Source organism: Penaeus chinensis, chromosome 12 (assembly GCF_019202785.1).
Source record: "Penaeus chinensis breed Huanghai No. 1 chromosome 12, ASM1920278v2, whole genome shotgun sequence".
Classification (NCBI taxonomy): Eukaryota; Metazoa; Arthropoda; class Malacostraca; order Decapoda; family Penaeidae; genus Penaeus; species Penaeus chinensis.
In genome coordinates this window covers 8,006,561-8,031,560 of record NC_061830.1, presented here as the reverse complement: position 1 = coordinate 8,031,560, position 25,000 = coordinate 8,006,561, and the positions used below count along the sequence as shown (strand labels likewise).

General features: G+C 34.8%; 3 protein-coding genes across 8 annotated transcripts in view; 2 read left to right on the top strand and 1 right to left on the bottom strand.

Moving 5' to 3' along the window:
• Positions 1-10,435, top strand: part of LOC125030918 (moesin/ezrin/radixin homolog 1-like) — a 100,151-nt gene extending 89,716 nt beyond the window's left edge. For all 6 annotated transcript variants that reach the window (XM_047621284.1, XM_047621285.1, XM_047621281.1 and 3 more), the window contains 7 exons: positions 2,962-3,066; positions 3,595-3,848; positions 4,221-4,367; positions 4,485-4,745; positions 4,951-5,308; positions 7,479-7,715; positions 7,896-10,435. In XM_047621284.1, coding sequence (XP_047477240.1) covers positions 2,962-3,066; positions 3,595-3,848; positions 4,221-4,367; positions 4,485-4,745; positions 4,951-5,308; positions 7,479-7,715; positions 7,896-8,060 — 1,527 coding nt within the window. In that variant the 3' untranslated portion in view covers positions 8,061-10,435. The remainder of the gene's footprint in view (positions 1-2,961; positions 3,067-3,594; positions 3,849-4,220; positions 4,368-4,484; positions 4,746-4,950; positions 5,309-7,478; positions 7,716-7,895) is intronic.
• A 1,294-nt stretch (positions 10,436-11,729) lies between these two features.
• Positions 11,730-19,086, top strand: LOC125030919 (protein ALP1-like). Its single transcript, XM_047621287.1, has 2 exons — positions 11,730-12,818; positions 15,701-19,086. The coding sequence occupies exons 1-2, from the start codon at positions 12,401-12,403 to the stop codon at positions 16,615-16,617; spliced, it is 1,335 nt and encodes a 444-aa protein (XP_047477243.1). The 5' UTR covers positions 11,730-12,400; the 3' UTR covers positions 16,618-19,086.
• Positions 18,079-25,000, bottom strand: part of LOC125030920 (prostamide/prostaglandin F synthase-like) — an 8,606-nt gene continuing 1,684 nt past the window's right edge. Inside the window, exons 3-5 of the mRNA XM_047621288.1 lie at positions 23,180-23,295; positions 22,128-22,277; positions 18,079-19,204 (exon numbers count right to left, since the gene is read on the bottom strand). Coding sequence (XP_047477244.1) covers positions 19,094-19,204; positions 22,128-22,277; positions 23,180-23,295 — 377 coding nt within the window. The 3' untranslated portion in view covers positions 18,079-19,093. The remainder of the gene's footprint in view (positions 19,205-22,127; positions 22,278-23,179; positions 23,296-25,000) is intronic.

Sequence of the window (25,000 nt, the reverse complement as noted above, 5' to 3'; positions counted from 1 at the left end):
AGTGTATTATGATTTAATTTTTCAAGATTTTGATATCAATTTTTTATATAGACATTGGGTATTACTATAATTCAGTTGATGCTACATCAGATTCTCTGTTAGCCTGCCATCTTTGCATAATTGTTGCTGTGTGTATGATGTTTCTCCTCATATTTATGTATGTGTAAATATGTGTTTGTTCAGATATATAGCCATTTTCTTTTGCCTCTCCTTTGCTTTGGTGTGTGCTAGTTTTTTGGCTACTTTGCATGGGTTATTACAGAAACTAGGAATTGGAAGTCACTACAAAAAAAAAAAAAAAAAAAAAAAAAAAATGTACTGAAGTTTCTTTGGAAGTAGTATTTTATGAATCATTGCTTATCAATTTATTTTTATCTTGAATGTTGGCTTAGAAGGGGGTTTCTGGTGCTGTTTAACACTGGCTTTATGTGCTTTGATTGTTGATCAAGGTACCTGGTGGAGACAGTGGAGTACCTTGTTAAAGAAGATTAATTGATGCTCTTAAACTTAATACCAGCTTCATTGGCTAACAAATGTCTTCGCCAACAGAGTCTAACCTGGCGTGTTGGATACTACTTGTGGCGATTCCCAAGGACTAAGTTCAAAACTAAGTTTAATGTACACTGGGTAAGACTGTAGACAGTCGGAAGCACACACTGCCAGAGAAAAAGCCCTGTTTTAGGCTTGGGTAGTTTTAATCCTGCAGTAATTTTGAATGTAATTTTATGTACAGGCTATGATAAAGTAGGGTGTATGCGCTGTCTCATTAAGATATAGTAGTCCTTGTGTCCTTTCCTAGTGCTTCCTGTAACCTCCATAATTACTGTATTACTGCAGTTATTAGATGAATACTTTTACTGCAGTCATAGCTTTGTCACAAGTTTAGATTTAGGATTTTTTTGCCCTACAATATTGATTGCAAAATTATCCAAAGAATTTTTTGGATAAGTATGTAAGTAGGTATGTTGCTACTCAGAAATGTAATTCTCAGAAGTATGGCAGTTAAGTTGAATAGGCGAGTTATATGTGACTCAGGGGAATGTGTATTTTGAGATTTATTTGGAGAATGATAGAAATAGTCCCTAGAATGTGGATATTAAATGAGTTTTTAAATGTACTAAGTCATTTTATACTAATTAATTTTTATTTTCTGTACGTTGCACCAACTTTCATATACGCACGGATACACAGTTTTTGATTAATAACATTTCTTAGAACTTACTGCTAATTCCTTTTTCAGAAGTTCAAATCTTTGACAAAGGTATGTTTGTTATTAGAGGAAAGTTATCTATGTGGATGTTACAAGCTTTGTTTAATTGGTTCACATCTATTAGTTTCTAGTTTAGGGAAGTTGGCAAATGTTAGCTTTTTTCCCCTTTTTGTCTTTTTTTTATGCGCAACTGTAATCTTATTTGCTCTGATGACGGAAAATATAGAAAGATGTATTTGAGGAAAAGTGTTAGATTTAAAAAAATATTATAAGGGATATTATGAATTAGAGAAAAAGTTAATGCTTTTTATGTTCGTATTGCTGTATTTTGTCCATTAGTGTCGGATAGGTTCAAATTACAGATATTAACATGGTTTACAGATGTCAATACATAATTAAATTGTCTAGTACAGGGCACTTTGGAGTAGATTAAGGGAAAGGAAAGGGAGTGGTATAAGGCATTTATTCTTTTTTATTTGGTTGTGTGCAAGAAAAGGGTATAGTGACTGTTCCTGCTTTTAACACAAAATTGTGTAGATACAATGTTATGACAAAAATGCATGGTGCACCAACTGGTATATGGAACTGGAAGTTAATTTTTTATGCATTATGTGTGTTGTATGTTTTTTTCGAACATTTGCACTTGTATTATTTTATTAGTCAGAGCTGAGGAATAGAAAACTTATTATGATAGTTTACTGTTCCTAAACAAGTGTGTATAAAACAATTGAAAGAGACCTTACAGTAAATAATTAGAGACTGCAAAACCTTCCTTAGTGGCACAGTGGTTTCTTCCTTTTAAGGAGCAGTTTACTTCCTTTTTGGCCCATACATGGTTTCTTAACAGGTGTCATAATGGGCAGAAGTGAGGGCTAAAGTCAACTCAAGTGTCCAAGGTTACAAGGGTGGTGTTTATGTTGCATACAGAACAATGGAGGAGATTGTAGATAAACAGCCTTTGTTCTCCCACAGCACTAGTGGTTGTGAACTTCAATTACCGCAGCACTGTATGCATGGCTGTGTCTTGCACTTGGCTGCCCCTGTGGGTCATATCTTTTCTTGGCAAGGAAGGCTTCATTTTTATGGCTTATGTTAAATTGTTCACCAGAAAAGGATGCTGTAATTTCTATGATTTATGTGTTTTTGGGCCAAAAGACAGTTACATTTTCTGTGGTTTGTTATTTTTTGTTTTTGCTGAACCTTTTCAGCAATGATTGATATTTTTATTTGTATCTTCTGTGGGAGATGATCTTAGAGCTTTTGCTTAATGAATTGTGGCTTTCTTGTTAGGGCTAGATATCATAAGCTGTTGCTGACCTTTGTTGAATTCTATTAATTTTAAGTGGTCTTGTTTCTGTAAGTTGCAGATTACATTATCAAATGGAATAAAAAGTTGGCTTTCCAAGGCATTTACACCTTGGAAAGTGATACATTACCACTGTTATTTTTTTATGATTATTATTAGTACTTTATTTATATACACCACTACAACTCCTTTACATTCACAAATTGTGGTCACAGTTACATCTTTAATGTGCGATATTATTGCATACAATATTTGAAATGTAATATTTGTCTTTTTTTGTCACCTTTGCATTCACTCTAATCCACTTATTACCTTCATACTCACTTCAGACAGCTGCAAATATATTTATGTATGTACAATGTATAAGTAAAACATCCTTTTAACAGGATATGAAAGCAGCAGTTTTTTCTTGGAATAGCAAACTAATATCTTATGTTATCCACAGGTTCTCTCACAAGACGTCAAGAAGGAGACGCCACTGCAGTTCAAATTCAGAGCCAAGTTCTACCCAGAGGATGTGGCTGAGGAGATCATCCAGGACATTACACTGGTAAGGGCTCATGAAATGGGAGACTTTAGATGGAAGAGATTGGGGTAATATTTGGGCAGTGGGAGAATTGTTATTGTTGTCGGTTTTGCTTTTAGCTTAGATTAAATTAGTTTAGTTCACTGTGTTTTTCTGTTTGATGTTATGTTGTTTTTTAAATATTTTATTCTCTTTCTTTTCATTATTGTTTCACCATCTGTATATTTATTTTTTGTTAAATGGGGATTCTTACATTTTGGCTATAATGATAGATCCCAGTAATAGAATTTAGAAGTTCTCTTCAAAATTGCCGACAAACTGCATTTATAGGCCATACTTCATTCTTCTTAATATATTTATCAAGATTTACATCAAGTTCATACTTAGAAATAGGTCTCATTCTCTGCATTGTGTTCATGTAGAAAACTATAGTACAAATTCTTTTGACCAGCAGAATTACTAGATTGCAATTCCTACTTAATTCTGTACATGACATGAACATCAAAACCTTACTGGGAAATATTGAAAAGAAATATAATTTCTGTCCCACAGCGCCTGTTCTACCTGCAAGTGAAGAATGCTATCCTGAGCGATGACATCTACTGCCCCCCGGAGACATCAGTGCTCTTGGCTTCATATGCAGTGCAAGCCAAGTATGGAGACCATGGCTCAGACCTTCACAAACCAGGCTTCCTGGCAAATGACCGGTTACTGCCCCAGCGTGTCATGGACCAACACAAGCTGACACGTGAGGAGTGGGAAGAGAGGATAATCACCTGGTACCATGAACACAAGGGCATGCTCAGGTAGAGGATATCAGGATTTGTCTTTTTTTTTCTCTCTCTCTTTCTCTCTCTCTCTCTTTTCCCTCTCTTGCTCTTTCTTTTGCTCTTCCTGCTTTATTGCAGTCTTCTCTGTCTCTCTCTCTCTCTCTTTTTGTAGATATAAAGATTAAAGACTTTGAAATTTGAAATATTTTAATGAATGCTATACGGAGAACTATTTTAATGAATGCTATACAGAGAATTGTAATAACATAAAACTGATTAATATTTTCCCTGCTTCTCCGTTAATATTTCTTTTTCTGTTGAGATAGATAGATATGATATATTTCCTATATTTTCACTATGGTTATTATTTCCACTATATTACTACATACCTTACTTTTCCTATTTCAGAGAGGATGCCATGATGGAATACCTTAAATTGGCACAGGATCTGGAGATGTATGGAGTTAATTACTTTGACATCAAGAACAAGAAGGGTACAGAGCTGTGGCTAGGCGTTGATGCTCTTGGTCTGAATATCTATGAAAAGGATGATAAGTAAGTTTAGAAGAGATGTTGAATTTTAGAACCATGGTTGCTATTATGTCAGTAATGGTACTAAGTAGGTTTGAGATTAAATGAAGTAGGAAGATTCATATAAATTTTGGATTTCAGGTTAACTCCTAAGATCGGCTTCCCATGGTCTGAAATCAGAAATATCTCCTTCAACGACCGCAAATTCGTCATCAAACCTATTGACAAGAAAGCCCCAGATTTTGTCTTCTTTGCTCCTCGTTTACGCATCAACAAGCGTATCCTTGCTCTCTGCATGGGCAACCATGAGTTGTACATGCGTCGCCGCAAGCCAGACACCATTGAGGTCCAGCAAATGAAGGCACAAGCTCGTGAGGAGAAGTTAGCAAAGCAGCAAGAAAGGTTAGTTGTCAGAAGGGCTTGTATTCATCTGTGCAAGTTTATTGTCAAAAGAAATATGTTAAATTTTGTACTCTAACAGATATTTTTTTTTTTTTTTTTTTTTTTTTTTTTTTTTTTTTTTTCTAAGTTGTGTAGTTTTGTCATATTTATGGTTTGATTACATAGAAGTTCAGGTTTCGAGTCATTCTTACTCTCTTAACATCAGAGAAAAGCTGGCAAGAGAAATTGCTCTTCGTGAGGAGGCAGAGAAGAAGCAGAAAGAATATGAAGAACGCTTGAAGTCAATGCAAGAGGAGATGGAGAGGAGGCAGAAGGAGTTGGTGGAAGCACAGGAAACCATCCGACGACTGGAAGAACAGCTGAGACAGTTGCAGGCAGCCAAGGAAGAGCTTGAGAACAAGCAGCAGGAACTCCACGATATGATGGTCCGTCTTGAACAGGCAAAGGAAATGGAAGCAGAAGAGAAGCTCAAATTAGAGGAAGAGATCCGCACCAAACAGGAGGAAGTACACAGGATCCAGGAAGAAGTCAACTTGAAGGACGAAGAGACCAAAAAGCTTCAGGTAGGAAGGAAAGATGTGCCTTTTTGCTGCTTTAAATATATAGTTTCCTATATGTTTCTTCTTCACACTTTGATTCTGAGATATAGGACAGACACACAGCTAATATAGCCCTTATTTTCTCTGTCTTTTGTCTCACTGTTTGTAAATAAGGAAAAAAATCTAAAGAATAAAATATATATTTGGATATATATTTGAATAGCTGTTCTAATGACTGGGGAAAAGGATGATTAATTCAGTAATTGTAATTTATACTATTAGTTAAGTGATAGCCAGAGTTAAATAATGAAACACAAGGATTTAGACTTGGAAATATTGAATCGTAAAATTCACTAAATATATTCTTAAACATTTGAAAGGTGTTTGTTGGTGACACTTGTGTATTTGTACTGGTTTTCATGTTCGTGTTGCAGTTATAGAATGGATTCAAGAATATCATGAGAAATAGCTATCATTACCTAATATTTAACCCAATGGCGACAGGTCACGTCTATTGGCGTCATAACAATACGCCCGAAATGTGGCGTGCGGCTGTCCGCCGCGGCGGCACGCCAAAGTGCCCGAGGCAATGATTCGGCTTGATGTACCGAATTCACGCACTCAAAGTCGGCGCGTTGCTGCCGTTCGCCAGTGCGTAGAGTTTTTTTTTAATTTTCTATACCCGTCGCCAATGGGTTAATGGTGTGAACTAAAAGAAAGAGGAACAAAGAAACAGTATGCCATTTCAAAGAGGAAATTGACCATGAATTGTGGATTTTTTTTACGATAAGATGCTGAAACTGCGGCTTTCTGAGGGACAACCAAGGGTAGGCGTGGGTGGTAAGGTAACCAGTGTGATGTTTGCAGAGGTCGTTTTTGATAGATCTGTGACCTTTAAATTTTTTTTTTTATATATATATATAAACAGACTTGGGTAGGAAATAAATTGCCACCATTGCCGTAAAGCATTGTGGTGCATATCTGTTATTCTGCATGGAATTATTATTATTATTATTATTTTCTCTCCACAAACCCAACCTATCCTTCTGTTAACATGTGTGTCCCTCTGATTGGTTACGTGTGATTTTTTTCCCACCCATGTTTCAGTATTTTTGTAATACACTTGGAAAAATTAACCCTTGTGTTTTGTGGTATTTTGCCCAGTTATAATAGCTGTCAGATTTTTTTTTATATATATTTCAGAAATTATTGGTTCATTTACTGTCATTATCTGAACTTGAGGCAGACATACTGTTGTATTATTCTCCATCATAGGATAAAACATGTAGATGGATGTAGGGGGGTTTACCACATAAAGGAAATTGTTTCCTGAGAACTAGGCATGATAACTCACTTGTGGACACAGCATGTTTCTCATACTGAATAATATCTATTAGACTATATATATGGCATGTACAATACATTTATAATATTATGAACTATGTTGCCATAGGAGAAAAGCTTATGCTTAAGATCAGGTACAGTTTCACTTGAAAATTGTTTTCATGTCAGTTCTGTGTTTTATATTGAATATTGTTTTCATGTCAGTTTTGTGTTTTATATATTTTATTTTACATATTTATTTTATGTTTTATGTATAAGGAAAGAAACTTTGTATAATTAAAAGGGAACTGGTAGGATCATCCTTAGAGATCCAGCTTAAACAGTAATCAATTGTTGTCTTGTTAAAAAGACCTAAATGAATATTGCTACTTGCCTCCTCTTCTCAAGGCACACCAATTAGCAGAAAAAATAAGCTTGCAGTGCTTTTAAATAGCAAAATCATAAAGCTCTCCAAGGTATGATGTGTGAATGTTAATTCCAAGAACTTGAATCTTGAGTATGACCTTAATGAAATGAGCATGCACTTCATATGATTATTAAGGTTCTCTAGAGGGACTTTAGGTAATACTTTCATAAGTGAACTCAAGGGTTATATCCAAAGGAAGGGACTAATATTTCTTTATTTTTGTTTTCATTTGTTTAAAGTATTTTCTTTATGTACACATACTTTTCTTTCAATATTAGTAAAATAGAGAGAAACTTTCAGGGATACAGAAATATGAGAAAGAGAGTTTAAGTAGTTTGCAGTTTTTAGATGGACACTTCAAAAAAACAAGTCTGGGGAATATGAAGAAAAAGTCACCCATTTGCATTGACTAATCCATTGCATACCTCTTCTTATGAAATACAGCACGAGGTTGAGGAAGCTCGCATGAAGCAAGAGGAAGCTACTGCTGCTCTCTTGGCTGCTTCTTCTACCCCTCAGCATCACCACGTAGCTGAGCAGGAAGACACTGAGGAGAATGACGACATCCCTAATGGAGACATCTCCAAGGACCTCTACATCGGAGATGAGCCCATTGAAGATCCAGTGGAGGAAAGGAGGACTCTTGCCGAGCGCAATGAGCGACTTCAAAACCAGCTTAAGGTATGGTGGAAGCATTATGAACTTGTGTGATCATATATCATGTGGCTCAGTTTAAAAGCTCAGTGACTGTGCCATACATTTATTTATATTGTAAACATGTGAAAGGTGGTATGTATTAGTTACAGAAAAAATAGGAAAGTTTGATTACTGTTAATCATTGATCCTTTCCACCTTTTGCAGGCTCTCAAGCATGACCTTGAGTCCACACGAGACACTGAAAAGGAAACCACCATGGACAAAATTCACAAGGAGAATGTGCGACAGGGCAGAGACAAGTACAAGACACTGAGGGAGATCCGCAAGGGCAACACCAAGCGACGAGTAGATCAATTTGAAAACTTGTAAACAGTCTGTCCTAGGACCAACACATCTTCACACTCCTGCTTTCCTATAGAGATTTACTCCCACATTTCCTTTCTATTTTTTCTTCTTTTATACATAGGCTTTATGTCATACAATTCTGTTGCTTTGCTAAACAAATTTGACAAACTTCTGAGATGCAAAAACTTTACTGAGTTTATCATTATTATTAATTATTCATATTATTAGTAGTATAATTACAATTATTATTATTATTATTATTATTATTACTATTACTATTACTATTATTATTATTATTATGATTATTATATTGTTTTTATTACTGTTATTATTACTTTAGAAGCCTGTGAAATATGTGAATTCAGTTTTTGATGAGTTCACATTCCTTTTTCCATTTACTACATAAAATAGTATTGTCTTTGGAGAAGTAAATAGGTAACTGTGCCCTACATGATCTTTATATATAATAATGGAAATTTGTATGTATGTAATATAGGTGAAATGAGTGATGTACTCTTGTCCTTATTAAAATTGGACCACATCTAAAAAAAAAGAAAAAAAAAAGAAAAAGTAGTCATATCATAATCTAAATGAATGCATTTCTCATGTCTCAAGCATGAGAAAAAAACATTAAGACAACACTTCCTTACTTAGTGTGAACAATGTGATATGGACCATTTCAGATGGTGCTGGACCATGCAAGTAACTTACCCTCCCCCTTCCCTCCCACCCTCCTTTCCCTCTCCCCTTTCTGCCCCCTTGAATTTTCATCTCTCAATTTATTTGGTAACTTTCATTCCCAGTAACTTGACACTTGATGAAAGGTTCAAGGAGCTGAATATTTTTTAAGATCTAATAATATATAATAAAAAAAGAAGAAGAAACTAGAAACAGCACAATGTTATCATTGTACTGAATTACCTTATGCCCGAAGCTGTATGTCTCTTGCAGTTCATATAGAAGAAGAAACAAAGCTAGAGGTAGAGAGTTAGATTTTTACACAATGAACGCTCTGGGTAATAAAGTTAGGCCAAGCATTGTTATGAATGTAAATATATGTTGGTTGATGGGTAGTCTATTTTGAATATTGACATTTGTATTTGTAACACCTAAGTATAGGCTCCTGTTTAGTGTTGTTCAGGTGGATGCAACGAGAGATCTGATAGCTTAGATCTGATAGTTATTATTATCATATTTAGGGGTGAAAATGAAATACGGAAGATATTTCCTCCTGAATTGATTTATTTGTCAATGTATTGTTTTTTGTTTTACCTTTTGTTTTTGAAAAATGTTTTTTTGTTTATCATACAATATTCAGAATAGGAACCCTCTGTTCTCATGCCCTTCTTAATTTGTTAATTTGTTTAAATGTAAAGGTCTGATAATCTCTATTAGATTTGGAAGTGATAAAAGCATTGAGTGGCAACAGAACAATCCAGTGTAATAGAACCATGCCTTGATAAGGCTGAAAGAGTTATGTTCGGTGTATTTCTTAGTCGTGTACCTTTTTGTAAGTAAGTAATCAAGGTGGAAGTCAAATCACAGCCAGGTATTACCAAGAACCAGCCAATACAACAATGCTTTCTTGCTTTTTCCACGACTGTATGTGCTGCCAGTGCCTATGCAACAACCTTCCCTCTTTTCCTGTCCTGTCAAGTCTTCCTGCATATGCTTGCTTGTTGTGTAAGGAAAGAATTACTGGAGAATATTTGTTAAATATTTGTAAATACTTTAGCCGCAATTGGTGATAGTGTTATGTATGTAATCAGGTGCTTGCCATTGTTCATTCACAACTTTTTTCAGTCTTGAGAAACTGTCACTTAAAAAAAAATATTTCATTTATTAGCTTATTAGACTGATGTTTGTATTTTTTTTTTTATTATTATTATTATTATTATTCCTTTGCTAAAGTTCATGTACATTATTGTTTGGATTTCACAAGACATTCACTTTGGTAGACGCACTGCTGTCCACCAATTATTTGGCTAAAATTTTAATTATCCATTTATTTATGCCACTGAATATCTTGAAAGAAAGATTACTTGGTACATACTTGCTGTTCAGTTCATTTCTAGAAAGCTTAATAATATTGCATACTAGCAAAGTCTTGAATAAAGGAATAGGTTTTTACTCTGTTTGAGTAAATATGTAAATTATAAATTGGTTTCCTTGGGTAACCTCTGTCAGTGACTGGAGAGTGGACAACACAAGCAGGCAATGCATGGGAATGCAGTAGATATAGATGACCTCATTAGCACTGGGGTTGCTGGGACTCGTGTTCCTTCAGTGGCAAACCTCAGTGGTTGTATCTATTAACATAGCCTTTGATATGAAAATACAATATCTTAAACTGATGAGGTAAATATAAGTCATTTTTGAATAAACATAAAATATGATAACGTTTGTTTAATATACCCATTTTACTGATGTACCATTGTGCCTCACAGAACAGAGTAAGAATATTTCTTACCAAAGAAAAATGTACAGTATGTACACATTAGGTATATCTGTTCATTTTGTACAGGAAAATGAATTATCTGGAAGTCTGACATTTCCCCAGCTAGGCTTTCCTCTATAGCTATTTTCTGTCAAATGAGTATTTCCCTGCTATAAAATTGATGATTGGTTTTAGTTTCAGTTTTGTTACAGTAAAATGTTTATGGATGGTTCAACCCTGGATCCTGCATGAGCATCCATGTGATCAATTAAGGATGGACAATATGAATGGACATAAATTGACATCAGTTGCATTGCAAACTGCTGGTTGTGGATAATATACTTTATTTCCTGTGATGACCTGCAGTCTAGCAGGAAATATATTGTATTGGGCTCACCAAGAGGCTATCACTGTTGTGAAATAAATAGTTTAACAACTTATAAATATTAAACATTCAAAGTGAACATGAATACAGCAGCATTAAGTATTAGTATCAGAAATTATCAAATGTGTTATATAATGGAGAAATATCCAGTAATGTAAGTGCATATTTCCCCACCTGCAAATGTGAATAGAAACACCAGCAAGGGAATACCTGCTGACACCAAAACCATTAGTAGGAAAATTTCCAGCCAAACACACCCATACTTAGCCAAATGCCTACCCGCACAAAATCACATATAAGGAAATACCAGCCCCTGCTAAAATACTCCTAGGGAAATAGCCACCTAGCAAAAATAGCCAAAGTGGATATGTCTGGTCAGAGGAAAGTCCTATTTTCACATTATCAAAGTACTTAATACCTATATCTATACATATCCTATAATGGTCAGCAAGGAATTGAATGAAAGTAAACTGAGGAAATTTCTTAAACATGCGCGACCTTGTATATAGAGACAAACAAATAGACAAGGTCTCAAATGCATGTAATAGGCACACTATACAAAGCAATACAAAGCATTTATGCATTTATGTACAGTACGCAGCAAGAAGCCCACTTGAACTAATAACCTAAAAAGCATCTCAAGTTAATATATACCTGTGGGTTAGTATTACTTGCTTTCAAATAAATTACAGCAAGCAGGTGTAAGCGAACCACGGCTATAATAAGTAAACATTAGGGCCCTGTACTCATACTACCGTTTTCATTTACCAAGTTATTTATTTATTTTCCCATTTCTTATGGCTGTATATATATACACAGTAAGTTCATGTGTAGATATTAATAACATGTAGCGTAGTTTTTCATACTTAAAAATCTTATGGTTACTCACTGAACCAGACACAAAAACAGTGAATGAACATTTCTCTCACTAAACTTTCTCATCCATCTTTGATCGAATTTGTAATAATTGGTGCAGTTGGAGTGATAGGAAGCACAATAATAATGGGAAAAATACAGATATGATACCAAAAAAAAAGTAATAATGATAACTGAAAATTATCAATGAAAGTGCAGTGACTAAAATGGTAAACAGTTATAGAAGCAAAATTAATTATTCCATTAGAGTTCATTCATTTCAACGAATGAGTTATTCAAATAATCGAAAAGATCCCTAAAAATACGACATATCATTAAAATATATATTTTTTAGTATTTTCACTCTTACTTAAGATCTTTCAGCTTTAAATCTTAGCGAAGAAAAGACGCTCTAAAAGTGTAATTGGTCCAACAAACAAATGAATATCGATACTGGACATCCATCATGGGCAATAGAAACTCGACCTTATATCCTTCGATCAACAAAATCTAAATAAATAGACGCTTGGGGATGAAGTCCCGAAGATCCAGACGTCGGGCAGCGCCGCGAGAAGAACCGTCGGCTCAGTTCGGCGGCGGCGCTCAGCTGTTCAAACCAAAACAAACAAAAACAAAAAACATAACAACCTCTTCTTGTCACTTGGCAAGTGTCAGGTGTCACTCGCCATGGACCCCGAGCTGATCTCTCTGACTCTCGCCACGTTAACTTGCGCCCGGGCATACTTGTATTTACTGAAACAAAAGAAGAAAAGGAAGAAGCTTAGGGTAACGCCATGTCCGCAAAGGAAATATAAAATCGAGTCTGAAATACACCCCGATGATGATCCTGTGAAAAAGAAAAAGAGGAGACTCTGGGTCAAGCCTTGGCTACAGAGAAAAAATAGGAGTGTCTTCGTTCAATTAATTCAGGAAATGCGACTCGACGATGATCCCGTGTTCTACGATTTCCATGGGATGAATAAGGAGAATTTCGACAAACTGTTATCTTTGGTGTCTCCTTTCATTCAGAAAGAAAACACCAAATTAAGAGACTCTATTCCTTCCGCACAACGCCTGTCTGTAACGTTGCGATACTTGGCTACAGGTAAGGGTGATTGCTTTATTCCTTTTAAGGTTGATTGTTTTATTCCTTTTAAGTGGGTTGTTTTATTCCTTTTAGGTTGATTGTATTATTTCTCTTTTGGTGGATTGTTTTATTCCTTTTAGGTGGATTGTTTTGTTCCTTTTAGGTGGATCGTTTTATTCCTTTTAGGTGGATTGTTTTTTTCCTTTTTTGGTGGATTGTTTTATTCCTTTTAGGTGGATGGTTTAATCCTTTTAGGTGGATTGTTTTATTCCTTTTAGGTTGAATGTTTTATTCCTTTTTAGGTGATTTGTTTTATTCCTTTTAGGTGGATTGTTTTATTCCTTTTAGGTGGATTGTTTTATTCCTTTTAGGTTGAATGTTTTATTCCTTTTTTGGTGGATTGTTTTATTCCTTTTAGTTGGATCGTTTTATTCCTTTTAGGCTGATTATTTTATTCTTTTTTTGGTGGATTGTTTTATTCCTTTTTTGGTGGATTGTTTTATTCCTTTTTTGGTGGATTGTTTTATTCCTTTTAGTTGGATCGTTTTATTCCTTTTAGGTTGATTATTTTATTCTTTTTTTGGTGGATTGTTTTATTCCTTTTAGGTGGATTGTTTTATTCCTTTTAGGTGGATCGTTTTATTCCTTTTTTGGTGGATTGTTTTATTCCTTTTAGGTGGATTGTTTTTTTCCTTTTAGGTGGATCGTTTTATTCCTTTTTTGGTGGATTGTTTTATTCCTTTTAGGTTGATTGTTTAATTCCTTTTAGGTGGATTGTTTTATTCCTTTTAGGTGGATTGTTTTTTTCCTTTTAGGTGGATCGTTTTATTCCTTTTTTGGTGGATTGTTTTATTCCTTCTAAGTGGATTGTTTTATTCCTTTTAGGTGGATGGTTTTATTCCTTTTAGGTTGATTGTTTAATTCCTTTTAGGTGGATTGTTTTATTCCATTTAGGTTGTTTTATTCCTTTTAGGTTGATTGTTTCAATCCACCTAAAAGGAACAAAACAATCAACCTAAAAGGAATAAAACAATCCATCAAAAAAATAATAAAACAATCAACCTAAAACTTTATTGTTTTATTCCATTTAGGTTGATTGTTTTATTAGATTTACTGATTTATTCTCTCTATTTTGGTACAGATTTTAGTAGGGGTGCAGTATACTAATAAGATATATTTATTCAGTGAAAGAGATTGTTAACTTTTTCCATCTACATTTTCATAGTCGAGAATTAGTAATTATTTGGAATACCTCCATATAACAGATTACAGTGATTTTGGTATCAGTGGACTCCTCTCACCCCCTAATATCCAATTATATTGAAATTATGCCACAGAAACACCCTCCATTAGCAACAATCTTGGCCCTGATGGCAGGGGAGGGCATAAAAGGTACTAGGGAAATTGTGGGAATCTGAAAAATAAAATATGAAAAATATACAGTGAATTAATCACTACATTGTCCAATGCGGGAGGCTGTACCTGCAACCCCCTACTGGGGGTCAACTGTCCCCCAACCCCCACAGTGGAAGACAATGAATCCTCCACCTATTCATTGCAGGGTAGAGTGTATGATCATGTAGGTGCACTCAATCCTGTGTGGTGGATTCTTTGTTGTCCAGGGCAGGGGTTGGGTCAGGAGCCCCCTTTATGCAGTGGTTGCAGGGGGCATAGCCACGAGGATTTAACTATGTATTGACCAATTCTCTGTATAGTATTCATATTTTATCCCACAATTTCCTTTTACCATTCATGCCCTCCCTTGCTATTGGGGCCAAGATTTTGGGTATTAGGGGGGTTTCCACAACATAATTTCTATATATTAGGGTAGTAGAGAGTGAAAGGACTCCATCAACATCAATACCATTGTGGTCAGTTATGTGGAGGTATTCTGTATATTTACCCAAGAATCATATTTACTTATCTAGTCAGATGTTAGTTAAAGGAACCTGATGTTGATAATATTGTGAACTTTTACTTTCCAAGTTAGTAACCCCTCTCCCTTTCCAAGAGGTTGGAAGGGTCCATGTACTTTTTTCAGGGTGGCGGGGACACCTAATATGTAGGTGGTTAATGTGCAAATCAATGCACAATATTAAAAGAAAATTATATATTTTCATTCTTTATGGTGTAATTAACTGTGTGAAAGTTTTATAAAAGTGAGTGTAGTCTCATAGTATGCCTAGGTAATTCTTTACAGTATGGATACACTTGCTAGAGAGTAAGTCCCCAACTCCACGTCACAAAATTTATTCAACAGTCTAAGTCGCAGTGCCCAGGTGTGCCTTTTAGGTAGTTATTATAGCTCATGAATTTTCTCTTACTTGTAGTATATTATATATTGATTGATCAGTCCCTTTCTTAAAATATTTAAAGGATAGATACATTTAATCATCTTCATAAAGTCATTTGTGATAGTTAACCCAATGCCGCCGGGGAAAATGCTGTGCCTATTTTCTATAATTTTTATTTGTGAAATGTCTTCCCATAGATGGCTCTGCTAGTGCTTAGCCACAAAGGAGTCAATTAGTAGACCTTGTGACCGTACCTGATTTGAATTGGCGGGAAAAACGTATTTTTTTTTTTTTTTTTTTTTTTACTAGTGCTATGAATATCGATGGTGTTATTTTTATTATAAACATTATAATTATGATACTCGTAACTGGCTCATTGGTGACTTGGTACAAGTGTAGCCATCTATGTGGAAAAACAATCAAACAAGTACTAACAGTGGGCATAGCACGTGTCTACCCGTCGTACCCGTCGGCAAGGGGTTAAATTTACAATTATTTTCCTCTATTAATTTAATTTATTTGTTAGAAGTAACACTTTCCACATTTTGAAGTTTCCTATTGTTGGTACAGTTTAGTTATTTATATTCTGTCTTTTCTTGATTGCAGGAGAAGCTCGTCGCTCATTAGCATTACAGTACAGGATAAGCCACTGTTCGATAACTCGCATTATTCCTGAAGTCTGTAATGCAGTACATTTGGTTTTAAAGGATGATTATCTTAAGTTACCAAACACCTCAGATGAATGGCAACTAGTGGCAGGTGATTTCAGCAGTAACTGGAACTTTCCAATGTGCATAGGAGCCATAGATGGAAAACGCTTTCTTGTACAATCACAAAACACAGGGCCAGAATATTGTGAATATAAAGGTTATCATGGCATAATAATGGTAGCACTAGTTGATGCTAACTACAAGTTCTTGTATGTAGCTGCAGAAGCACAAGGGCAAGCAAATGCTGCAGGTTTCTGGGACCATTGCAAGTTGAAAGAATATTTGGACAAAAATATGCTTCATTTTCCACCAGCTGCTGCATTACCATCTGTAAAGGAGGAGGTTCCTTATGTGATTCTAGGTGATGATGCTTTTCCCTTGGAGGATTACTTAATGAAACCTTACCCTGGCCAAAACTTATCAGTGGATAAGAAAATATTTAACTACAGATTATCTTGTGCTCGAAGAGTATCAGAAAATGCCTTTCGAATTCTTTCTGGCAAATTCCGAGTATTTCAGCGGCCTATTCAGGCAACTCCAGCAAATGCACAGAGCACAATATTTGCAGCAGTGGTGCTCCATAATTTTTTAAGAATACATTCCAGAGTGCCTTTGCAACAAGAATTGCTGGAAAGGGAAAACATTGACAGTGGTGTCTCACTTCCTCATAAAAAGGTTCCAGGTATTGAAAAGCTTGAAGACATCTCAAGAAAACTTTCCAGTAATGCAGAGACAGTACGGGATAGTTTCAAAACCTATTTTAATGGAGAAGGTAAAATTTCATGGCAGGATGATGTCGCTCTGTTGGAATGAAATAATATATACCTTAATTATTTAATATTACATGTGTATGTATAATTTAGTGCTTGCAAATATATATATATTTATCTATATATACTATAAAGTCTATATGAAGGAAATGTTTTTTGGTTATGCTGTACTTTATATTTTTTTATGGAATCCTTTATTATGTAGCATTTTCATGGTCAATAAACTTGTGCTTAAAAATGCTTGTGTTCTATTTCCCCCATGCAGTATGTAACAGAACAGTTAAAATGAAGGCTGGAACTGAAAGCTCTTGATTTATATGGTAAAAGTACCATACATATGAAATACCTTTCATATTCGTAATACCACTCCTACTCTTTTACTATGAGGAATTGTAACCCTACATACATAACTAAAGTAAATCAGGCTATAGATCTTCTAGAATGATTAAGAAATGAGGAAACATTTCAGTCTACTAATTGAATGTCTGGTAGCTGAGCAATTATGGGTCACATATGTACATTAAAATTCACACACAAAAAAAACTGTAGTGGGCAGTACATGTACTGTATGCATCATAAATATAGCAATGTTAATAATAACCACCATGAATGGTAAAACACACTTCCATGTTGATACTATGGTTTTTCTACCAATAACTACCATATTAATTAATAAGCATTAGAAAATATTTTCTCCAAACACTGCTGAGTTATTTGCATAAAAAAAAAACACAAAAATAGAACATGAATAGAAACTACTGGCTACTGCTCATAAATTGGCTAGATATAGAGGACACAAAAAAGTATCTGACTGCAGACTATTGTACAGTAGTTAATTGTTGGCTATGGTCTAACATTTAGTAACTGTGTCCGTGTAAATCCACATTCAAGCTTTGAAAAAAAATGTGCGTTGTAAACCCAAAAATTAGTAACCAGCTACAGCTGAAAATCCTAGTCACAGGAAAATTCACTAAAGATAAATCTGCAATATGGATGCTTGAAAGTTGCATTTAGTGTAGTTTGCTATTTAAATGAATATTAGTGAAATGTTTTATATGAAAAGTGACTTTTTTTTTTTTCTTTTCTTTTTTGTGAAAGATTTTATTGTCCCTAAATTTTATTTCATTGACTAGAAACCAAATATTTTGTACTTTGTATATGATCCTATTGCTAAAGATGGTTTCATTAGCCTTGTCTAACTTTGGGACTAGAATCAAATCAGGTACTTAGCCAAGTCTATCTGCACTATCTGGGGAACAAGATACTGGGGATGAGCAGTTATAGGTGGCTCAGAAACCTGCACTTTCGAGAGAATGAATGGACTTCTGATAGGTCCTGAGACGATGAATACATCATTGCTTCTTGCACATAAATAAAAGGAGGAGCTTGGGTGATTGGATTTAATCAATCAACATCAAATCATATCAAAATATTCTTTATTGTACTGAATGACCTACCTTAAAAAATGAAGCTCCTGCAACTTAGGAGTAATAAAAGACAACCATTTCTTTTCATCTGTTTATGTGCAACGTTGGATCATGTACACAGAAGCTCTTCCATGCTTAATTCATACATATAAACAATGGCTTTCTACACATCCATCTTGTGTCCTGAAAATTTCATTTATACACAAGACTTCATACATCAAAGCCCGTATAAATATATATAAATTGCAGAATATGCTTCTCGAACATGAAAAATACACCCATACAATTATTCATGACGTAAAAAAAATGCAAATTATTATTATGATAATAAAGTTTGTGACACAGTGTAATTAAGCTGAACATTTAAATTAATGAGATCTGCCATGTGTTAATATTTTAATAGTTATTGTTAGTTCCTGAGTGTTACTGTATGACAAAGATTCTAGCAATCATTCTACATCCTCAAATGGCACTATCTATTCATTCTTATGCATTATCATGAAAACAAGATATCTCACTTAAGTAGTTTTCCAAATTGTTCATTAGAAGACATCAATAACTATATATGGAGGCTAATCTATGGCAGACGTGATACTATTAAAAAATCTATTAGGCTGCAAAAGTAAAGGGGCATATAACAATTTTTTTTACATATCAAAAAGTATCTCCAGCTTTGATTAATGACCTAATGATAAACTATCCTTATAAGTAGCATCATGCTATAAAAATAAAATTTGTATATATATTTTTCATTATCTTTAAAAAGGCACAGAAAACATTTGCAACTTGTTTTGCTAATCTTTGTCCCCTATAAATTTGGAATGAATATGAGCACTTCTAAAATACTAATGTTGATTAAAAAAAAAAAAGAAAAAAAATTAAATTTTAAGGGAGAGGCAAATTATTTTAAATCATAAACTAATAATTTTTATAGTCTTTGTTGGCATAAAGATATCAAACATTTAGTATCTCCTATTTCAATATGGAATTCAGCAAAGTGGTAAACATTCTGACATGCAATACAAAAGATTGAAAACCAGTTGCAACAGTCATACACATTGCAGAGAGTACATGGCAGTCCCACACATCTATTTACTTCTTAGCTGGCATAGCACACACTTCTTCGCACTCCAAGTCTGTCACGTTCACGCTATCTTTCTTTTCTCCTCCAACAGCTGTTTCCCCTGCTTCTAAGCCAAGGGCCTTAAAAAAGAAGAGAAATTAATAACACAAAAAAATCATTGTAAAAAGTATTATACAACAGTAAATAAGTGTTGTATAATTTGCAGGTAATTATTTTTCAAATAACATTTAACCCAATGCCGTCGGGGAAAATGAACAAAAAATGGGGAAAATGCTGTGCCCATTTTCTATATTTTTTGTGAAATGTCTGCTCATAGATGGCTCTGCTAGTGCTTAGCCACAAAGGAGTCAATTAGTAGACCTTGTGACCATACGTGATTTGAATTGGCGGGAAATACGTGTTTTTTACTAGTGCTATGGATATCGATGGTGTTATTTTTATTATAAACATTATAATTATTATAATGTTTTTTAATATTAGTAACAGCAAAATAAGATAATGTAAAATATTTCGTAAATCAAAGAAAAGGGTGAACGGGCGAGACGGGCAGTACTCCTAACTGGCTCATTGGTGACTTAGTACAAGTATAGACATCTATGTGTATAAACAATCAAACAAGTACTAACAGTGGGCAAAGCACGTGTCTACCCGTCGTATCCGTCGGCAAGGGTTTAAAAACATGAATGAGGACAACAGTGAGGAGAGAAAGAGAAGAGAGGAGAGGAGAGGAGAGAAAGAGAGGAGAGAAAGAGAGAAGGAGAGGAGAGAAAGAGAGAAAGAGAGGAGAGAAAGAGAGGAGAGGAGAGAAAGAGAGAAAGAGAGAAGAGGAGAGGAGAGGAAAGAGAGAAAGAGAGGAGAGAAAGAGAGAAAGAGAGGAGAGAAAGAGAGAAAGAGAGGAGAGGAGAGAAAGAGAGAAAGAGAGGAGAGGAGAGAAAGAGAGAAAGAGAGGAGAGAAAGAGAGAAAGAGAAAGAGAGGAGAGAAAGAGAAAGAGAGGAGAGGAGAGAGAGAGAAAGAGAGGAGAGGAGAGAAAGAGAAAGAGAGGAGAGGAGAGAAAGAGAGGAGAGGAGAGGAGAGGAGAGGAGAGAAAGAGAGGAGAGGAGAGAAAGAGAGGAGAGGAGAGAAAGAGAGAAAGAGAAGAGAGGAGAGAAAGAGAGAAAGAGAAGAGAGGAGAGAAAGAGAGAAAGAGAGAAAGAGAAGAGAGGAGAGAAAGAGAAGAGAGGAGAGAAAGAGAGAAAGAGAGGAGAGAGAAAGAGAGAGAGAGAGGAGAGGAGAGGAGAGGAGAGGAGAGAAAGAGAGAAAGAGAGGAGAGGAGAGAAAGAGAGAAAGAGAGGAGAGGAGAGAAAGAGAGAAAGAGAGGAGAGGAGAGAAAGAGAGAAAGAGAGGAGAGGAGAGAAAGAGAGAAAGAGAGGAGAGGAGAGAAAGAGAGAAAGAGAGGAGAGGAGAGAAAGAGAGGAGAGGAGAGAAAGAGAGAAAGAGAGGAGAGAGAAAGAGAGAAAGAGAGGAGAGGAGAGGAGAGAAAGAGAGAAAGAGAGGAGAGGAGAGAAAGAGAGAAAGAGAGGAGAGGAGAGAAGAGAGAAAGAGAGAAGAGAGGAGAGGAGAGAAAGAGAGGAGAGGAGAGAAAGAGAGAGAGAGGAGAGGAGAGAAGAGAGAAGAGAGGAGAGAGAGAGAGAGAAAGAGAGGAGAGGAGAGAAAGAGAGGAGAGGAGAGAAGAGAGAAAGAGAGGAGAGGAGAGAAGAGAGAAAGAGAGGAGAGGAGAGAAAGAGAGAAAGAGAGGAGAGGAGAGAAAGAGAGAAAGAGAGGAGAGGAGAGAAAGAGAGAAAGAGAGGAGAGGAGAGGAGAGAAAGAGAGGAGAGGAGAGAAAGAGAGGAGAAGAGAGAAAGAGAGGAGAGAAAGAGAGGAGAAGAGAGAAAGAGAGGAGAAGAGAGAAAGAGAGGAGAAGAGAGAAAGAGAGGAGAAGAGAGAAAGAGAGGAGGAGAGAAAGAGATAGAGAGAGATAGAGAGAGATAGAGAAAGAGAGAAAGAGATAAAGAGATAAAGAAAGAGATAAAGAGATAAAGAAAAAGAGAGAAGAGAAAGAGAAGGAGGAGGAGGAGGAGGAGGAGGAGGAGGAGAAAGAGAAAGAAAGAGAAAAAGAGAAGGAGGAGGAGGAGAAAGAGAAAGAAAGAGAAAATGAGAGAGAGAGAGAGAGAGAGAGAGAGAGAGAGAGAGAGAGAGAGAGAGAGAGAGAGAGAGAGAGAGAGAGAGAAATGAGTACTTGGTCCTGCCTGCCCCTGCTTGCTTGCACCTACTCACTGTCAGTGTGTATCTGGCCTTACAAAGAGAATTGCAGAGCAATATGATTAAAATCTTTTGATTTCTAAATGCTTTCAAAGTCACACTACACAAATTCTTGAAGATATAAAGGAAGTAAGTCTTGCATGCAGCTTCATCCCACCAGATATTTACACTTGTTCCTGTATGATTCTATGCCCTGAGTGTTGACATCAATAAGCAGCCCCAGAAAATTTCGTGAATTATCTACAATCCTTGTTTGTGGAGCTCAGGCCTTTGGGATTATTATAAACCAGTTCATTTTGTGAATCACTAATCTTACTTGTACCTGTTTAGGTCGAATACTTTGAGGCAGACATATGCTACATAGCAGCACCCTATCTACTCAGTGTCAAGAACACCATGGACACTGGGATCAAATGAAGAACCCCCAGAAGCAGTGTTGGGGAGTTCAAAGACACATACCCAAGAGAAAAAAAGACAAGAGACCATTGATCAGTCTGAAGCTCATAGAAACACAAAGAGAAACAGAGTAGTATACAGAGGATAGCTATAAAAGTTGTCGAGATATGAAAAAGCCAACTAGAGTGCCAGAGAAGAATAAACAAATCAAAATAGGAAACCAAAGCAAAGCAGAGAAAAGGATAGGGAAAGGATATAATGAAAGTAATGAAAAAGAAAAGAGAAATAAAAAGAAAACTAAAATAAATAATATTCTGATGCTTAATATATTGTGCCTAATTAAAAAAAAAAAAAAATGTTTTACTCACTTTTAAAATTGCTGCATTCTCTGCATGGTCAGCCGGATTTTCTTGTTTAAACTCATACAATACTTTCTCGCCTTTAGGCGACACAACAAGCAGTCCTCCAGTCTGCATTTTGTCACCCTTCATGTCTCCTGATATCCCCAATTGTTTGGCCTATGGAGAGGGAAATTTGTTTATCATAAATTTTATCTTCAGTACTAATCCTTTCATGCATTAAAAAAGATGGGTTTGGTAATCTGAAAACACAAACATCCACAAACAAACATGGGTATCTTAAAGAAGACATGTGTAGTATAATGGTTTTATGTCAAGATGAGAACTAAGTTTATGTAGGCAATGGTTTAATTCAAAATGTCTGTTTTTTCAAAGTAATGTATAATTAGTAGCTTTTTCTTTACTATGATGTAAAATAAGATCAAGTAATATATGAAAACTATAAAGCTGCATGTGAGCTTCCAAATTTAGTCTACATATTACTTTTATTTTTGCTCCTTGTCATTAGAACCCTTAAAACTAAGAGGGATACACATTTGTGACTATAGGTATCTTGTAAATTCCTTCTAGCTTTTTGGGTCTACATATTCATACTTTTATTCATATTTTAGTATCTGCAGTTAAAAAAAAATCTAAATCTTTTAACTTTGTATTTCCATAAAATAAAAGAGGATGGATTAACTAAAACATAAGCTTCATCTTTATGGTATGGACACACTAAGCTCAGGCAAATTGGAGATGAATATTCTTGTAGAGGACAAAAAGATGTCATCTGTACAAGAAATAATCTGCAGACATGAATGGTAATGCTACAGCCTAAGTCCACTCTGTCCCCCTGAGTTTTAGCTCTATCTTGCTGTGCATACCAAGGTAAAAACAATATTTGCCTAAGGGTGTTTGGGGGCAGGGCTCCTTACCAACATTCCAATTGCACCCAGTCACAGTTTATGGCATGGAATTGGGGACTTAGTCTCTGGCGACTGTGTCCATACTGTAAAGAATTACCTCTTATAATCATTAAATTAGATAATTAGATTGAAAAAAAGTAAAGTTCAAATCACCTTTCGTACTGTGTCCCTGGCTACTTTGGCTACTAGAGCTGGAATCAGGGCAAGAACACTGAGGTTTCGGAAATTAAGGGCTTTGTAGTTTTTCTTATCTGTGTCGATATATATTTCTGGAAAAGAAAAAATTGATATTTGAAGACTGGTATCAGGACCAACTTACAATATATACAGACATGAATACTGAGAGAGAGAAAGAGAAGAGAGAAAGAAAGAAAGAAAGAAAAAAAAAGAGAGAAAGAAAGAAAAAAAAGAGAGAAAGAAAGAAAGAAAAAAAAAAGAGAGAAAGAAAGAAAAAAAAGAGAGAAAGAAAGAAAAAAAAGAGAGAAAGAAAGAAAGAAAAAAAAAGAGAAAAAGAAAGAAAAAAAAGAGAGAGAGAGAGAGAAAGAAAGAAAAAAAAAAAGAGAGAAAGAAAGAAAGAAAGAAAAAAGAGAGAGAAAGAAAGAAAGAAAAAAAGAGAGAATGAAAAAAAAAGAGAAAGAAAAAAAAAGAGAGAAAAAGAAAAAAAAGAGAGAAAGAAAGAAAGAAAAGAAAAAAAAAAGAGAAAGAAAAAAAAGAGAAAGAAAAAAAAGAGAAAGAAAGAAAGAAAAAGAGAAAAAGAAAAAAAAGAGAAAGAAAGAAAGAAAAAGAGAAAGAAAAAAAAAGAGAGAAAGGAAGAAAGAAAAAAAAGAGAAAGAAAAAAAGATAAAGAAAAAAAGAGAAAGAAAAAAAAGAGAAAGAAAGAAAGAAAAAGAGAAAAAGAAAAAAAAGAGAAAGAAAGAAAGAAAAAGAGAAAGAAAAAAAAAAGAGAGAAAGGAAGAAAGAAAAAAAAAGAGAAAGGAAGAAAGAAAAAAAAAGAGAGAAAGGAAGAAAGAAAAAAGAGAGAGAAAGAAAGAAAGAAAAAAGAGAGAGAAAGAAAGAAAGAAAAAAGAGAGAGAAAGAAAGAAAGAAAAAAAGAGAGAAAGAAAGAAAGAAAAAAGAGAGAGAAAGAAAGAAAGAAAAAAGAGAGAGAAAGAAAGAAAGAAAAAAGAGAGAGAAAGAAAGAAAGAAAAAAGAGAGAGAAAGAAAGAAAGAAAAAAGAGAGAGAAAGAAAGAAAAAAGAGAGAGAAAGAAAGAAAAAAGAGAGAGAAAGAAAAAGAAAAAAGAGAGAGAAAGAAAGAAAGAAAAAAGAGAGAGAAAGAAAGAAAGAAAATAGAGAGAGAGAGAAAGAAAGAAAAAAGAGAGAGAAAGAAAGAAAGAAAAATAGAGAGAGAGAGAAAGAAAGAAAAATAGAGAGAGAGAGAAAGAAAGAAAAAAGAGAGAGAAAGAAAGAAAGAAAAAAGAGAGAGAAAGAAAGAAAGAAAAAAGAGAGAGAAAGAAAGAAAGAAAAAAGAGAGAGAAAGAAAGAAAGAAAAAAGAGAGAGAAAGAAAGAAAGAAAAAAGAGAGAAAGAAAGAAAGAAAAAAGAGAGAAAGAAAGAAAGAAAAAAGAGAGAGAAAGAAAGAAAGAAAAAAGAGAGAGAAAGAAAGAAAGAAAAAAGAGAGAAAGAAAGAAAGAAAAAAGAGAGAGAAAGAAAGAAAGAAAAAAGAGAGAGAAAGAAAGAAAGAAAAAAGAGAGAGAAAGAAAGAAAGAAAAAAGAGAGAGAAAGAAAGAAAGAAAAAAGAGAGAAAGAAAGAAAGAAAAAAGAGAGAGAAAGAAAGAAAGAAAAAAGAGAGGGAGAAAGAAAGAAAAAAGAGAGAGAAAGAAAGAAAGAAAAAAGAGAGAAATAAAGAAAGAAAAAAGAGAGAGAAAGAAAGAAAGAAAAAAGAGAGAGAAAGAAAGAAAGAAAATAGAGAGAGAAAGAAAGAAAGAAAAAAGAGAG

What these genes read in the sequence shown, in the direction of transcription:
- LOC125030919 (XM_047621287.1), top strand. Translation starts at nt 12,401, where the DNA reads ATGGACCCCGAGCTGATCTCTCTGACTCTCGCCACGTTAACTTGCGCC. An exon ending in GTTGCGATACTTGGCTACAG is followed by an intron (nt 12,819 to 15,700) that starts GTAAGGGTGATT and finishes TCTTGATTGCAG; the next exon opens with GAGAAGCTCGTCGCTCATTA.